The sequence below is a fragment of the Psammomys obesus genome, unplaced genomic scaffold (genome assembly GCF_907164565.1).
Source record: "Psammomys obesus unplaced genomic scaffold, mPsaObe1.curated_primary_1811, whole genome shotgun sequence".
NCBI classification, from domain to species: Eukaryota; Metazoa; Chordata; class Mammalia; order Rodentia; family Muridae; genus Psammomys; species Psammomys obesus.
In genome coordinates, this window is record NW_026596100.1 from 2,451,928 (window position 1) to 2,469,410 (window position 17,483).

The following is a 17,483-nucleotide window of genomic DNA, read 5'->3' on the forward strand; positions in this document are numbered from 1 at the left end:
GTTTATTACCCTGGGCTGGCTTTGTCAGCTTCAGGGCAGCACCTGCATACGCACTCGTAAAAATGTTCAACATATACTCCATGATAATTTTCAGACACAGAGAACGAAAAGGATCATGCATTTCTTATGATTGTAATACTCTGTGAGCTTTATAATGGTTGTCTAGAATACCCTGCAAAATTCTGAAAGAGTTCCTGGACACTGAAAAGAACGCTTACGTTGTGTCTTTTTTTTTCCTTTGGACATGGAATTGGCCTTTCCTTGGCATCTCTTGCAAGTCAGAAGCTAGCTCAGGAGAGTAGAGTGTTCAGAAATCGATATGTAAAGTGTCAACATTGAACCAGATTTTTGGCTTCTGTCATTCTTCATTATTTTCCCCAGTGAATTTTGGGTTTGAATTTGGTTACGAGCTTCTCAATGGTCAGGTACAACAAGAAAGAAGTGGAACTCAATAGAGAACCTATGAGGCAGTTGTGTTCCTTGAATGTTTGCTTTGCAGCAAGAGATCTCAGTCATTTACACAGAAGCCATTGATCACTGTTTATTTATGAAACCTTTAGGAAAATGGCTCCTCCACCATTATAGACCTGTTTTCAGTTGGGTGTAGCACAGTGCTTGATTGGAAGTCCTCATCCTTCCTCCCTACGCAAGGAACAGTTTCCCACTGGATCTAGAGTAGGTGCTTGGTTCTTGTTTTGACCAGAATTACTTATTTCGGTATGGAATTGGCAATCAATTCTGGATTTTAACAATGGAGCAGGTGCCCCTAAGCCTGAGGAACCTGCTCAAGTTGTAACTTTTAGAACTGTCATCCAGCTCAAAGAAGAAAACAGACATGGCTAGTGTGGGCTTTTAGGCAGGGTACAATAATGCTGCCATTATCCCTGCTTCTGGGTTGTTACATAAACTTCCACTAGATAGACTACATTATATTTTAGCTGTTGTTGCTAAATTCCCACCCTTTCCATTTCTTAGCCTTTGCTTTGTGTTGGTTCTAGACCTGTTTGTTTTTTAGAATCCCCCTTCCTTCAAATTGTAGGAGACAATGGCCCAGCGCATCTGCCTCCAGAGTGTGTCTTCTGTATAGGTGAGGAAGGTACACCCATGGAATTGCAACAATATTATAGCATAAACAGACCTGGGCAATGATAATACTAGTTGACACGCCAGTGTGGATGGGTACAATCTTCTGTGTACTACCCCATATGAAGACATACAGGCAGTTAATGACTGTGAGGGAGAGAATGGGACTTCTCCCATGATAAGCTCCTTAATTGATGATCCTGTACCAAGTGGTCAGCCCTATAAACATAAAGCAACATTAAACAGACTTGGCAGGTTGTGTTTATATATTTAGATGCATGTATTCATGTAATAACAATGAAGAGAGAAGAGGTAGGGTTAGATCTGGGAGGACTTATATAAAGTTCTTAATTAAAAAAATATTACACACACACAAAAGAATCCTTTTTGAGCATGTTCTTTTAGACCTGTGGATTATATAGTATTTCACTCTTCAGTGTATATTTAATGGAGCAAAGGGGCCAAAGAGAAGGAGGAGCCATGATACTTGTCTGTGATCCACTGTCTTTCGTAGTGTTGTTGGTTTTAGCCAGGGATGGCCCTAGCTTGCAGTGAGCGACAGTAGCCTGTGGGTCCCAGTTGTGCTGACACTCCCTTTGTGCTGACTTTGTGATGTTTGGGCTTTCATGTCATGCCTAACTCTGTTGTGTGCTGCCAAGCCCAGTTTGTTCAGCCTCTCTTTCACCAGAATTCCCTTTTCCTTTACTGAACTTCTCCTCATGTAACACGATGCTCTTAGTAACTTTATTTTTCTGCTTAAACTCTGGCTATACTTCTGCATCTTGCTAGGTTTCTTGTATGAGAGCACATGACAGCCAAACTGATGTTTGTTTTCTTTCATGGAGTATTGTAACAATTGGAATCAAGCACAGTCAGAGGCTTGGACTTAGGCCTGCATTAGGCTTGACACTGTGCACTGTATCACCACTGCCCTCGTGCTGCCTTGAATCTGGTCAAGTGTACTTGGAGAAATAAGGTCAGACCAGTTTACCTGACAGCTAGGAATAATGAAGCTATGGCGTGCTGGTGGGTCCCAAACGTAGGTTTCAGTGTAGCTGCTTCGTTTTATATGGAAAGATGGTTTTAGCATATGTTCCCAGTAAAAACAAACGACGTGTTTCTCATTGCTGTAACTGTTATGTCAGCCCACAGAGGCAAATGTGAGAAAAGCAGCAATGAAGATAACTACTGCCAGCTACTTATGTGCATTGCTGATTATTAGTTGCCAGTTAGTTGATGTTGTATCTTAGATGATTTTGATTGACAACTAAATGTGTAGATTATAGCATTTCAGTACTTTTGTTTGTTGTTTTTTTAAAGAATCGTTACACTTTTTGCTGATATGAGGAATGTGTAAGTGACTCAGAACATGTGCTGTCAAGGTACATCATAAATCTGGTAAGGTTTTACTTAGATGTAAACTAGATACTGTCATTTTACGTTTCATTTTTATCAATTGAAAGCTTAGAAGTCACAGTGGACAAGTTGGTTGAGAAAAGAGGATTATACATGGACAGTTAATTCTATCAGAAAGGACTTTTTAATACAAAGTTATACATTTCCCTAGTTCATTTTGAAATTTTTCTATTATTTACTTTAATGATAACATAATTCAATTTTCTATGTTTGCATCAAATAAAATGAAATAAAGACTGTTCTGGTTGCCATTTCTTTTGAATAATTGAGTTACCACAGTCATTGTGCTGGAATTTTAGCTCTTTCTTCTAGCTTTTAACATTAGTATTATGAGAAGAGTCAGGAATAAAAACTTGACCAATTCTAAGTTTAAAAACTTTCTGAGCTAAACACTGTTACTTTGAACTGCTAAATAAACAGATGGGAGTCAGGGTTTGGAGAATTCCTGCTGGATTTGGCGTATGACTCCTCACAAATCATGCTTAACATTCAGCTCTTCTAAGATGTTTTAAAACCAGGGAAGTGTTCAATTCTTCAGTATTAGTGGCTAAGTGATTGGGTGTGTGTTCAGAGCCATTGATTCTTAACTCTATAACACAATGCCAAGATGATTAAAGAAATACTATTTATAAATCTGCACTGAGATTTCTTTTAGGCCTAGGTTCTGATTTCTTGCTCATTCAGATATGTAGTCTGATGATACACCTTTAGGTGTATCTGATATCAATTAGTCACTTTGTCGGTTTTGGACAAGGATAGAAATAAGAAATTATGCACACATACATGTGCAACTTGGAATGTTTATTTCTATAAAAGTGGCTTATTACTCATAGAGAAAGCTTTTGCAGAAAGCCTTGCTGATCTAGCTTGTAGTGGGTTCCAGACCTCTGGTGTAGTGAGGAGAACCTATAGGGACTGGAGCCTTCTCGTATTGTGAAATCCCTGTAGCATGTTAAAGACACAGAAATTGGGGGAGTGGCCACTCCAGCTTTTAGAGTCTGTGCACTAAAGCTTTTGGAATGAAAGGATAGGAGCTTCTAAGATACCCTGTGAAACAGTATGTAGCCATAGAATAGGACAATTAATTTCTGAAAGCAGAATGAAGGCTGTATTTGTCTTTGAGCTTTGGCTTTTTGATGAGGCCCATAAATGAGACGAAAGACTAGAAATATTTTGATGTCAGGTGAGTCCTAGCTACTAGCTTGTTCTAAACCAGGAAAGACAAAAAGTAGACATTTAATTGATTAATATAAATTATGTGGTGCTGAGGATTGAACCTGGACCTTGTGCATGCTAAACCAGCACTCTCCCACTGAGCTATATTTTATTTTAGATATGACACTGACATTTCTGTAGCAGTTTAGAATGCCGAAAAGAAAATCTGCTAGAATAGTTTTTTAATTTCAAAACCATTAATTTTCCTTCTTTGTTTTTCAGCTTAACACATAAAAAATGATTTGAATTTTTTTCTTTATTAGGCAGTATGAGATCCAGAAGCTGATGCATACATGGTTCTCTGTGTAATTAGTGTCTGTCTCTAGCGGTGGCATTTTTGTCATTTTACTACTTTAAAAAAAGTAAGAATGGAAATTTTACTTTTAGAATATATTTGGAAAATTTTTACTTTATTGAAGTGTGACTCATGACTTAAGTTGTTTCAAATTTTCATCAACCTCGTCTTTCTTTTTAAAATGAATATATCTATGAGGCTGATGAGAGGAAATGAATAAAGGGAGTGCTCAAGCGTCTGATTATAAGATGCAGTCTCTCCTTAAGTTTATTTCACTCAACATAGCATTCACTTCCTTTCCCTTATCTTCTTTTAAAGAAACTATGTGAACATTTAATTTTTTAATTGAAGAGAAATTGTGACTCTTAGTCCCTGCCATATGTAAAGTAGCAGGTTGCTTTACACTTCTAACTACAAGTGCTATTTGTAGATCATCCTGAGCTCTAGAAACCATGTACAGGGGAAAGAAAAGGACCGCCTAACCAGAAAGGGCTTGGAAAAAGTCAATTATGACTGCACCCCCGCCAGAGCAAAAGGAACAGTACATCCACTCTGAATTGTACACCAGCAGATAGCCAATTAACAAACCCACATTCCACAGCCTGAGACTGTGATGGAAAGTGTGGTGAAGAGCTCAAATATTTCTAGCACACACATCACTGTCCTGACAGCTCATGGAGGCTTTGTTTAATGTTTTCCATTTTCAGAACAAATATGTAAATACAGAATTTATTATGGTCCTTATTCTCAAACGGCTGTTAATTGTGTGGCTTGCTAATGTTGTTTTTTACTAGTTACTGTTTATATATTAGGGAAGCCTGTTTTCAAGCTTCTAAAAAATCATAGCTTCAGATCTGCAGAGTGTGGAATTGCTAAAGTTAGAAAACTGGAAAACTTATTTCTAGAGTAAGAAATTATTTTTAAAGTACTTGTTTGCAGTTTATATCCCTTTTTATTTGAATTCATTTCAGTTAATATGCAGAATGTTTTGTAATGACACAAAGTAATTTCATTTCAGGATGAAATTTGAGGTTTCTAGGGTTTTGGCCCTGATTTTCATTTAGTAATAAGCATATACTAGAACTTTATCTACTGCTACATCAAGTGCAGATAACAGATCAGTGGCACTTGGTCCTGACTAAGCAGCTTATGCTTTACTTTGATTGGAAGAATAGATATTTTATTAGTTAATAATGTGAAGCAATGTACACACTACTGAAGGAATGAGACATAGTCTCACAAACTCCCTGATCTTGTGGTTCTTGCAGTTTTTTTTGCCCCATCTTCTGTAATGTTTCATGAGCCTTAGGTGCAGGAGTTGTTTTATAGATATATAGAGAAAAAAGGGACCTGTGAATTAGAAAGAGCAAGGTTTAGAGGAAAGAAAGGAAGAAATTATGTAGTTATATTATAATCACAAAGATAAAAGACAAAAGTAAAAACGTGTTTAAAAAAATAGTTCAGAAATGAATACATGCACTGGCATGGGCTTGCTCTAGATTACAAACTTCTGGAAATCTTGTTTTTACACTTACTATTATTAGTCATTCTTTTTGTTACTGCCGTACTAAAAGGTGATTTAAAAACCTTCCAATTCGACCCTGATGATTCCAGCTCCATGATATAATGGGAAGGATTGTTTAATGTCATAAATGTGACGTATTAATCTTTTAATTACCATGCATAGCATTATCACCCTTGAAGAGAAGTGCTGTGCAGAAAGGGCACTCCTGTCCTCTTGCCTTGCAGCTGCTCTAGTACAGCTGTTACACCTGGTCAAGGTGTTGATCTCTTGCCGTCTTTCAGATAGACAGTTTCTCTCTCTGTTTTCTATTTTCTATTATCAGCAGTCTTACATCTTGTAGTCTCTGTTTTACCAGAGTTAACTCTCTTTGCTTCAGCTGTTAACCATCCTAGAGTGTTCAAGTTCAAATCTCCTTGTAATATTTGAAACAAATTACGTAACTCTTGAGTTCTTAATCCAATAGTAGGCTGTAAGCAATTAATATCTCTCATTAATTTTAGAAAATAATTAAGAATTTACAATTGATCTCTTTGGATCTCTACCCTGTATGGTTGAAGGTTTTGTTTACTTAGTTTATAACCCAAATAGCTAATAGAATATACTCTCTGTGTTTTTGTTTTTTGTTTTTTGTTTTTCTTCTTCTTCAGGAAAAACAAGCAACCCCAGCAGGGCAGAATTTGTCTTTCCTTAAACATTTTCTCTAAAGTATCTGCATAAGAATTAGCCAACAAAATATCATCCATGTAATGATAAGTAATGGGTTGAGGAAATTGTCTGTGACTTATTTCTAGCAGGTACTGCACAAAATATTGACATAAAGTTGGACTATTTAACAGTTCCTGTGGAAGAACTTTCCAGTGATATCTTTTTACTGGTCTGCCATTATTATAAGCAGGTATTGAGAAAGTAAACCTTTCCCTTTCCTGCTCATGAAAGCGGATTGTGAAAAAGCAATCTTTTAAATGAATTACTATCATAGGCATAACTTAGGTAATAAAGAAGGTAAAGGAATTCCAGGCTGTAACAGACCCATTGGCTGAATTACTCTATTCACTGCTTTTAAATCTGTTAACATCCTCCATTTTCTTGACTTATTTTTTATAACACGGGGAAATCCATGGCCTGTTAGACTCCTCCATATGTTGAGCCTCCAGCTTCTCTTGCGCCAGTTGCTTAAGTGCCTGTAATTTTTCCTTAGTTAAGGGTGACTGATCTACCCATATAGGCTTGTCAGTCAACCACTTTGAGGGCAGGGCCATTGGTATTTCAGCTGTTGCCTCCTTATGAAACTGGAAAGTCAATCCCTGTGCTGTCCTGTGTTTGGATATTTGGCACAGCCTGAGATTGTTTTTGATGACCTGTGTCAATAGCTTCCCCAGGAGCATCTGTCATTTCACCCCTAATTTCATCATGAAATATATAGAAATATTAGTTTGAATACCCAGTTGCTGCAAAATATCTCTTTCCCATGAATTTATGGATGTGTAAGCCAAATTAGGTCTTAACTTTCCTGTTTGACATTCGGCCTCACAAAGTTAACCCATCATATACTTTGTTTTATTTGTGATAACTTTCTAATTCCTGAAAACTGTGTATAAACCTTTTGAAGTGGCCATTCTGAATTCCAAGATTTTAGGAAATGATAATTACAGCAATTCCTGTATCTACATAATCTTCTGTTTCAACACCATTTACTTGCAATTCTAATTTTGGCTTTTGATCATTAACCACTTTTCCAGCACACATTTTGTTGTACTTCTTCTAACCCCCTCCTCCCATACTCTTTCTACTGAAGTGGCTTTGCCTTTATTGTAGGGAAACAGTAGCAGTTGATTAATCTTATTAGCTGCATTAGTTTTCATCTTTTTTTTAAATTTCTCCTTTGAAATCCCTATTTATATTTCTTGGATGCACAATAAATCACTGGGAAGTTAATCCACTCCTTCCCAAGATTATCCCTACTGTCCCTGAGGGCAGTGAACTCCAGTGGTTATTTCTTAACACTGACTTTTTAGGGATGGGGTAAGAGGTTTGTCTGTGGCCAAGTCTAGGGCAGCACTGCCTTCAGTAGCATATGTGATATCGGCAATGCTTAGTTTGTGGTTTCTCTTTTACTTCTTATTTTCTGGCTGAAAAGAGGGAAGCAGCTCATAGATTTTGATGCAGGGCCCCAAGCTGCCAGGCTCCCATTTTATTTACCAATGGCAAGAAATTGTTTTGGATATCTCTATTGGACCTGTACTCATTGGTCCAATGGTATCTCTTGCCACAATATCTGCAGATCCCCAGAAGCTTAGTTATTCTTTTCAAAACACCATTGCCATGAGAAATGACTTGTTCATTTCTCTGGAAAATTTCATATTTCTTACAGTCATCATACAGGACATTTTGAGATCTGAGGCTGTTTGCAGCGTGGTCACAATTTCCTTGTAAATAATTGAATTTTCCATAACTGAAGCACCAGGCATTTTGATATCAGAGACCCTTAGCAATGGCTTATCCTATGATATTAGCATGATACTTGTGATTGTCAATATTGGTCATGTCCCTTAGCCACTTGTCCATTGGTGCTCCTTTTGCCTTGAATGTTCTAATAACTCTTTTACATTTGGTATTCATATTCTTAAATGCAGGAGTCTCCGTCAACACCTGTCCCCTGTCAGGGTCTGATATGAATTTGCTTACAGCTGAAATCGATCTTTGCAAGAAACCTAGGAAGGCTCCCACTCCCTTTGTGCTATTTCATTGTTCAGTAGTCACGGCTTCCTTCCTCTACCACATTAGCCACTGTAACTGCTGGCCAGCCTCTGTCACAGCTGATACCAGACCCTTCCAATCTAGGGGAATAATTCTATTTTGAGTAGCCTAGTTCCTTAATACTTGTTTTACATAAGGTGAATGCATTTTATAGGAAACTATGACCTCTTTAAAGTGCCTCAGATCTATCACTTCTATAAGATACCACACAATTTCATCAGAATCATGATCTGCACCATTAACAGGCATATGTTGTACAATTATTGGGAAAACCAATGGTGATTTTGTCATACCTGGCCATCCCTCCCCTGGCAGTGCAGTTGGCTCTAGATTAACCCTTTCCTCCAAAACAAACTTTATTTCTTTAATGCTGTTGCACTGCATGGCCTCCTCCCAGCTGCACACCTCATCTCCCACCCCCACGCCCAGCAGGGGCTTCAGGGACTTGAAGCCAAAAGTGTATAGCTCTAGGCAGTGGCCAAAATCTCCCTTCTTGCTGGAGTCACTTCCTTCTTTCATCCTACATTAAGCTCCATTGTTTTCTTGCTCAGTAGCCAGGTCTGAGCACTTTTGCTCTCCCTTTTTAGGCACTACGCTCTTCTCGGGTACTTCCACCTCTACCTGAAATTCTTCCAGTTGTACAGCCAACTCTGCAACCCTTCATCTCGTGCCATTTCCTCTACAGCATTTGTAATCAGATTTCCCATTCTGCCTAGTTGCACATCTGGGTCCTCTTGTAGATAGATGTACTTTTGGCTATTTCATGGGGTTCTTTTTTCTACCTCTTTACACCACCCTTTTCCCTTCGAACCTCACAGTACTAGGTGGGAGAGAAAGGATTGGGGTGGGAAAGAGATGTCTATATCATTAGTCTACTTTCTGCTGATTAGGGGCATCGAGTTCCTTGGGGCAAATTTGATTTTCATCATCAGGGTATTTCCATCCAGCAACTAGCAATATTGCAACCAGAAAACAGCAATAGTGGCAGAAGGGGAAGCAGCAGCAGGGGGAGCCACTGCCTCTTGGGGCTCTAGCGACCCTCTGAGGAATCTTCAAAACTATCTTCAGCTGGGAAAATCATGCCTCTGCTAAAGTACAAGGTGAATCATAGTCATCTGCCAATGGACAATTTGAAACAGCCCAATATGTCACATCTGGGATTAAAGCAAACTGTATTGCCATAACATTTTTGTATTTTTAAAGGAACCGAAAATTCTCACTATAAATTGTCATTTTATGCGTATTTATACATACAGATATTTTTATTCTTTTCAAAAATTATCACCCCCAATTGGTGTTACATTATCTTTGTTGCTGTCTTAGTTACTTTTCTATTTCTGTGATAAAACACCATGACCAAATTAACTCATAGAAGGGAATGGTTTATTCAGAGTTTACCATTCCAGAGGGATATGAGTCCCTCACCATCATGCCAGGGAACATGGCCACATGTAGCAATAACTAAAAGCTCACATCCTAGTACACAAACAGGAAGCAGAGAGCACACTGAAATAATACAAATCTTTTGAAACCTCAAGCCTACTCCCAATGACACACCTTTTTCGAGGCTCACATCTTCTAATCCTTCTTAAACAATTCCACCAACTTGGGACCAACCATTCAAAGATACGAAGTCATGGGGAGACATTCTCATTCAGACCACTGAGTTAGCCTAAAACAGTGGGATATCTATCTGACTTTAGAGATGGCACTGAGTCTACTTGTTTTCTTCACTGTAGTCAACTTGTACAGTGTGGCCAGCCCCTTTCCTCTCTTCCTCCTTCCCTCCCTCCCTCTCTTTCTTTTCTGGGTGTATATTTTGATCCTCCTGTCTGGGACTCCACATCTTGTACCCTTTCCCTTTTTTCCTTCTTTTCCTATTCTTTCATCTTTTCTTGGGATTAAGCTAAATTTGAAGTAATTGGAGACATCTCTACACTCCTCATATTCTGTGTTTCCTAGGTAATGTTTGAGTATCTCATTTCATGTTTAAATACAGACCTGTCCATACCAGTCATTGACTAATTTTTTGTGAATGGCTACAAGTTAAATTTTTTTTGAACAATGTACTATTAAACTGAAAAGTGATTACTAATATTCTACATTCTGACTTGGTTTCTTTTAAATACCTTAGTATGTTTCTGAAAATGGAAGTGAGGCATTCAGAAGATTCTGGTAGAAAGGCTCTACTTACTTAAATCCTTTGTGAGTTTTTTAACCCAAGATACCGGTGAAGTATAAGGAAAGCAAGTTCAATTAAAATGTCAGTTTTCTAGATGCAATTATCTGTTCAGACTATGAGGGATTATTTCCGGTAGCTCTTTATGAAACACTGGAGGGCACTGTTATAATATTTCCTAGCAAACAAATGGATGTGGTGAATTTGACGAGGCTGTTTTTGGAGTTTTGAATAAAAATACCATAGCCTGTAGATATGTTGGGTCTGTGTCTTGTGATGATGTGCTGGGAGTTAGCATCCTGCAGCTGTTTGTAGATGCTGTCGTATTTCTACTAGTGTCGGTCAAATGCTCATCAGGAAGGCCATGCGAATAGATGCCAGTGAATGAATGCCAGCTCATAAATTGATGCGTCTTAAATATGTCAAGTATTTTTTATACTGTCTCGGAAATCCCTGGCGTGTGAGTCTGGGTGTCCCTGTTAACACTGTTACAGATCGTGCACATTAGGCAGTAACAGGCATGGGTGGCTAAGTGCTGTCATCTGGCCCACATCGCACCCAGTAGATCTGGATGTGGTTTCCGAGAGTGCAAGAGTCAGCCAAAGTTATGAGTTTGTTACCTGTGTAGTTCAGCCCTCATAATGTACTTTCCTGCTATGGATTAGTTCTATAGGATGTCCGAAGATTTTTACAAGTCTGTCAAATAGTTGAGATTTGCTAACATCTTTCTCTCCATTATCCACCTTCACAGAGTTGCTTCAACCTTTGTGATCCTCAGTTGTCTTCCTTGGTATGAGGGCCTGAACTGGTACATACAACTGGTTATTGCCTGCCTTCCTGCCTTTCTGTAGCATTTTTATGTACATGCTCAACATCTTCTTTTTGAAAATAACTTATTTTGATAAAATATATTTGAAAGAACTCACCATTTTAACCATTTAAAATGCATATTTTTTTAGCATTAAGTACGTTCATTTACTGTATTCAACCCTAGCTTCTCTTCAAATATACAGTTCCCCTGAAGCCTATGTGCTGTAATCTTCTATTTTGGTGATAAATAACCACAAATTTAGTAACTTGAAAGAATAGATTCCACCTTACTCTTCACAGGGGTCTGGAGTCCTTGCATAGTCTAAGTACATCCTTTGTCTAACTTTAGATACCTTTCTTTATAGAGGTTGGGTTCACTGGAATGTACTCACTGGAAGGAATCAGCTTTGATCAGTATAGGACCGATATCCCTACTTTACTGTTGGCCATAGCAAGGAGCTGATCTTAGTTCTAGGAGACTGACATTACCACTGACCCCTTTAAGGGCAACAGAAGGCTCTCTCGGTCATCGGGACCTTTAGTAAGTACTCTGCTGAGCAGGTCAGTCCTGCCTAGGATGCTTTTCCTTTTGATTCACCTGGTATCTGTTGATGATCAGGGACTGTGAGTACAGTCACCTTTGCTTTGTAAGGAGACTACTCTCCTACTTACAGTTCCTGTCCACATGTGATGGCAAGGGAATTTACTAGGCATTGGGTTAGAACTCTGCTTACTGCACCTGTTTGTTTTGGAGTGTGCTTATTATGGTGAGAAGATGGAGGCCAGATCCTCTTTGTCGTCTGCAACTTATTATGAACCATTATTTTGCTATTTGTCTTAAAAAATAATGACCAGTCTATTTAAGAAAACATCAAGACTTTAAGGAATCTTCTGATGTCCACTTGTCAGGAGGGCATTGTCACTTCACCACAGCCTTCCTCTTTGCTCCCCATCTAGTACTTCAGGCAATGTTAATTTATGTTTACCACATGAAGAAATGTCAGGTATTGGGAGGGGTGCAGACTTGCAGGACTGAGTGTGAGCCCTTTGGAGTTTTAATGAACTTCAGTCAAATGTATAAATTCAGCAATTTATTTTGTTCTTTACGTGGTATTTTATATAGATTTTTTTTCTTTTTAGTTCCCTTAGGGGCTTGAAAATATTTTGTTTGTTTTGTTTACTCCCCAACACCATAGGCTGCAGAGAGGTAAGGATCAAGCATCAAAGGGTTAGACCTCGAGTGGAAACAGCTCCCCACGGCTCTGTGCATGGTGTGCTGGTTACTATGAGCATACTGAGGGCTTCCTAGAAGAAAAGGAACCTGGAGAAACGAGGTGACATTTGACTGGTCAGCAGCCTGGAGATGTTAGAGGGCCTAAAGGATTTTTGTTGTTATTGATGTTCTTGTTTTGGTAGTGTTTTGTTTTTCAAACAGGGTTTCCTTTTGGAGCCCTGGCTTGTCTGGACTCACAGAGATGACCTGTCTCTGCCTGCCTAGTGCTGGGATTAAAGGTGCTCACTCCCTAGCATACTTGGCCCAGCATAAGACTGCAAGTGTGAGCCAACTAGAGTATGAACTGTCACAACTCCTTTCTTCTTTCCTGGTCTTGCCTTTTCTCTGGAGTTCTGGTTTTCCCGAGTCTGGTGCTGCGCTGGATTTGACTTCATCGAACATCTGATGTGATAGGCTGAACACAGGGAAGGTTTCCTAAGAGTTTCTGTCTAGAGATGAGACATTAATGGCCTTAGAAGTAGCCACTGCAGCAACGCCTTGCCTCTAGGATGTACCTGCATTGTCCATTTTTCCATATTTTATGTCTCATCCATCTCTTTTCTCCCCACAATTAATTGTGCAGCATGCTTCAGAGAGCAAAGAGCCATGGTGTCTCAACTATGCGGGTAGTTTCTACTTTCCTAGCTTGGGAGCTGACCTTTCATTCTCTAGTACTGTGGCTAACATGTCAGCCACCAACTGCACACAAATATACAGTCCAGATATAAGTGAATTGAATGAAGACTTAGGTCCTGGCAGCCTGGTCGCGTTTGAACTGCTCGGCAGTTGCCCGTACCCACGTATTACCATGGACTTTAGTATCTGCTTCTTGTAGGATTCAAGCTGAACTGACCGAGGGGAGACTTGCTTGCTTGGAGGCCTTTGGCAGTTGGGTCAAACCTACAATTCTGCTTCCTGTAGGGATAACGTTCCCTAAAGGGGCATCTGATGGCCTAGGGAAGACAAACTAGTCGTAGGAGAGCTCCTTCAAGTCGCTGTAAGTGCTGTGTCCTAGTTTCTAAGTGCTGCTGTAACAAATGTTCACACACTTAGCTCAGACTGTACAAATTATCACCCCACTGTTGTCTCAATTGGATGTCTGTCTGTCATAGGTCTTTCCAGGGTAAGTCAAGGTACAGGCTGGGTTACGTTTCTTTGTGAAAGCCCAAGGACAGCTTATCTGGCATGGCTTTGTTTTGTTTTCATTTGTTTGTCTGTTTTCGTTTTTTTTCTCCTTTATATTTGACAGACTTGAGTCCTTTAGGGTTGTAGGTTTCCATCCGCATTTCTTACTGGCTGTTCCCAGCAGTCAGTGCTGCGCAGTCTGTGGCTCTTTGCCCTGCTTCTGCATTTCCAGTTTTGGAAAAGCAGGTTGGATCTCTTTGATGGTTGAGATGGCTGTTGCAGCTTCCATCACATCTCTCTGACAAGCTGGATAACATTCTTCTCTTACAAGATACTCGTTGATTACAGTGGGCCTGCTTGAATAACCTGCCATGGTCTCCATTTCAGGATCGGTTCCTCTAATGACACCTGTGACCTCACTCTTGCCTTCTGAAGGGCCATATTAAGGCATGCATACATCTGCAGGGTGGTAGAGTGTATGTAGTCTAGCACATGCTTCCAGATTGTTTTGTCTGTTACTAAGCATAAATTGCTTGTGTGTAAATATGCCGTATTTGAAGAGGGTAATTAACATGCTGCCACCTTTACGTAAATGTTACTAATTTGCCTTTGGAGACAACACATAAAGGATCATCAGAAAAGGGATGAGAGAAATAAAGAGGTCAGAATTGGTATGTTATAGTAAAACACGTGACTCTCATAGTCCCTGTTTGGAGAATACTCATAGCTTATCATCAAGACTTCTCTGAATTAATTATGTACAAGTGAATTTATACAAAAGTGACATTTTAGTTTTGGATGTAAACCTAAAAGTTGAGCCCTGAGTGAACTTACTAGCTGTATGTACTTTCTGTGATGTGCTCACCAGCTTCTCTGCTTAATATACAGTATTTTGCTAGTTCTTCACTTTAACGTGCTTCAGTAAAACCTTTTTTTTTATTTTTGTTGCCCATTCATACATTCATCATGGATTCCCATGCTTATTTAAAATTTTCTGTGTAAAATACTTTGATGTTTAATTAAAAGCCTAGACTATCTCTCAAGCATTAATATTGTACAGTGGTGCTTCTCTGACTCCATGGTAAATGATAGTGTAATTTTTGAGAATTAACATGGCACTTACTTTTTTTCTTATCTTTCATCTTATTTATGTCACTAGCTGAGAAACCTTTCCAGCTTGGACCTCCGCCATATCACTGAGCTGGATAATGAAACTGTGATGGAAATCGTCAAGAGGTGCAAAAACCTGAGCTCTCTGAACCTCTGTCTGAACTGGATCATAAATGACAGGTAACCATCAAAACGCTGGTCTTAGAGATGTGTCCAGAGGCAAGCGTGGCAGACACCGCTTACCACTGTAATAAACAGTCAGCTGTAAGCACAGCTGAAGGCAGCTTGTCCTGGCAATGGTGGCTCGGGGTTGGAGAGGGCTGTAGCCGAAGACGTCAGAGCACCTGCGGCTTGCAGCTGCCGCTGCGTTCTTAAGCGCTTTAATGCTGCTGTGTGCTTGAACAATCCCAACAGTAGTGTTTTATCTTGTTCCTTGGAAGCATAGATTGCTTTGTATTTTTGAGAGTTTTGTGGTTGATTGTTATGGTTTACCTTATCAATGAGTCTGAGGAATTAGCACGAACATTTTGCATTTAGACTCTTCTTAATTATGATGATTTTATTTCTTACAAATATAAGTTGTTTTTAAGTAGAATCATGTAATTTAGCAGTTTAATACATAATATAGAATTTATAAAATGGGAATTCTTTTTTTTTTTTTTTAATAAAAATAATCTCGTTTTTCTCTGAACTGTCACACTGATGTAGACAAAGACAAAGTAGGCCTCTTGCAAGTAGACTTTCACAGTGCAGACAAGAGCACAGTCTTCCTGCCACCACGAGGAGGCAGGTGAGGACAGTGTTCCTACTGCTATCAAGGGGCAGGAATGTCGGGACAGGGTTCCCACTGCCACTAAGGAGGCAGCAGTGTGAGGACAAGCCCGAGACAAGAGCCTGGCCCACCAAGTTTTCATGACTGTTTTTAAAGATAGGGCATTGCAGAGAATTTGCTTTCAAAATAAAACATATTGTTCCATCTAAAATTAATGACTGTTTAGACAGAAGTATTTTATAAGTAGGGGAACTAATATGTTACGCTTACCTCAGTAATGCTTTAAACCTAACTCTCCCTATTCTCCTGGTTTTTACATTTCTTTTTATACTTTAAAAATAAAGTGGTACAGACTCCGATTGTTCCAATTATAACTAGTTATAGTGATCAATTTTAGATTGCCCTAAATTAGTCTTTAAGTTGTATGATAGTCTTCATGTAACTCTTAGAAAAATTTTTATAGTAAGTTTTCTATCATTTATTTATTTAAAAAATTTACCCAATATATCAAATTTACAATTGGATATATTTATGGTGTCCCATGTAAAGCTTCAGAGCGTATGTAAGTGATATGATATTTACATTAGGCTAAGAAAATCTGTCTTCTGAAGCATTTACCCATGTGTACTTTTTCTAAAAAGGCAAAAACTCAGCATTCAGAATCTACTCTTCTTGCCATTTAAAAATATGCAGTACAGTATCACTGTTAGTGTCTTGAATGCCTTACTCCTGTCTAACTTATGGCCAAGTACCATGATTCTCTCAGTTCCCAGAAGGCCAGTTCTTGCATCTTCCTCCAGCGAGGGAGATCATGTAGTGCCTGCCAACCAATATGTTGAGCACAGAGGCCTTTGGCTTCCTGGTTTCATTGGCCACAAGCCCAGTAGTGGATTCACTGGGACCTGTGGTAGTCCCGTTATCAAGTCTGCAGGAGCTTCCATACCACATGCCTTAGAGATGTGCTAACACGGCCACTGTCCATGCACAGAGGTCTTTGGTTTTCTATGCACTGAGGTGCAATTGTCATCTTCTTTTCTTTTCTTTCTTTCTTTATTTTCTTTTCTTAATAGCCATTCTTGCTAAGTGGGTACTGCAGGGACTTACTTTGTGTCTCACTGAAAGAGAACAATCAGTCCTGCCCAATGCTGAAAGTCCAGGCATAGCTACAGGTATCTCACTCTTGTTGGGGCTGACAGTTAGTGATCTTAACAAGTTTATCTGCCATAAAAAAAAAGTCTATTGTCTATTCTAAAAATCAGATTATTTGTGTTTTTGCTGTTGAGTTACATGTATTGGGTTACTTACTGATTGTTACAATACTGTGTGTAAGTATTTTTTTTTCCCCATTCTATAAATTCTCTTCACTCTGATGTTTCCTTTGCTGTATGGAAGCCTTGTGGTTTGATCTAATCGTCTTGCTCTTTTTTTTTTTTTTTTGTATTTCCTGCTCTTTTTGATTCTGCCCAACTGATTCCTAGTGTAACATCATGATGTACCTTTCTGTTTTCTTATTGGTGTTTCATAATTTTTTCTCTCTTATATTTTTTGAATTTCTTACATCTTTATTGAATCAAATTTGTCTTGAAAAATTTACTGAATTTTCAGATTTTCTTTAAAAGTCCATTAGACTTTTTGGAATTAGAATTTGTTAATATGTATTTATTGTTTTTGGCAATATTTACTTTCAAAGTAAGTCAGAAAATTGAAGGATCATTAAGTAATATCTGTTTAAAAATTAATGTGTCTCTACAGTTAGTATTCTAATTTACAGAGGGTTGTTTGAAAACTCAACATACTCTTTAATAGCTTTTCAAGGCAAGTAATACAGTAAAGTGTATAAACATGTTGTGTTTCCGTCTGCTTCATATTTAGATAAGTTTCTTGTCAATATGTTGAATCAATACACACCTGTGGCAGTGTGGT

At 38.7% G+C, this 17,483-nt stretch overlaps 1 protein-coding gene across 1 annotated transcript in view; it reads left to right on the top strand.

Moving 5' to 3' along the window:
- The window catches only part of Fbxl17 (F-box and leucine rich repeat protein 17), a 456,093-nt gene that overhangs the window by 138,751 nt on the left and 299,859 nt on the right, over positions 1 to 17,483 (top strand). The window contains exon 6 of the mRNA XM_055628378.1: positions 14,838 to 14,968. Coding sequence (XP_055484353.1) covers positions 14,838 to 14,968 — 131 coding nt within the window. The remainder of the gene's footprint in view (positions 1 to 14,837; positions 14,969 to 17,483) is intronic.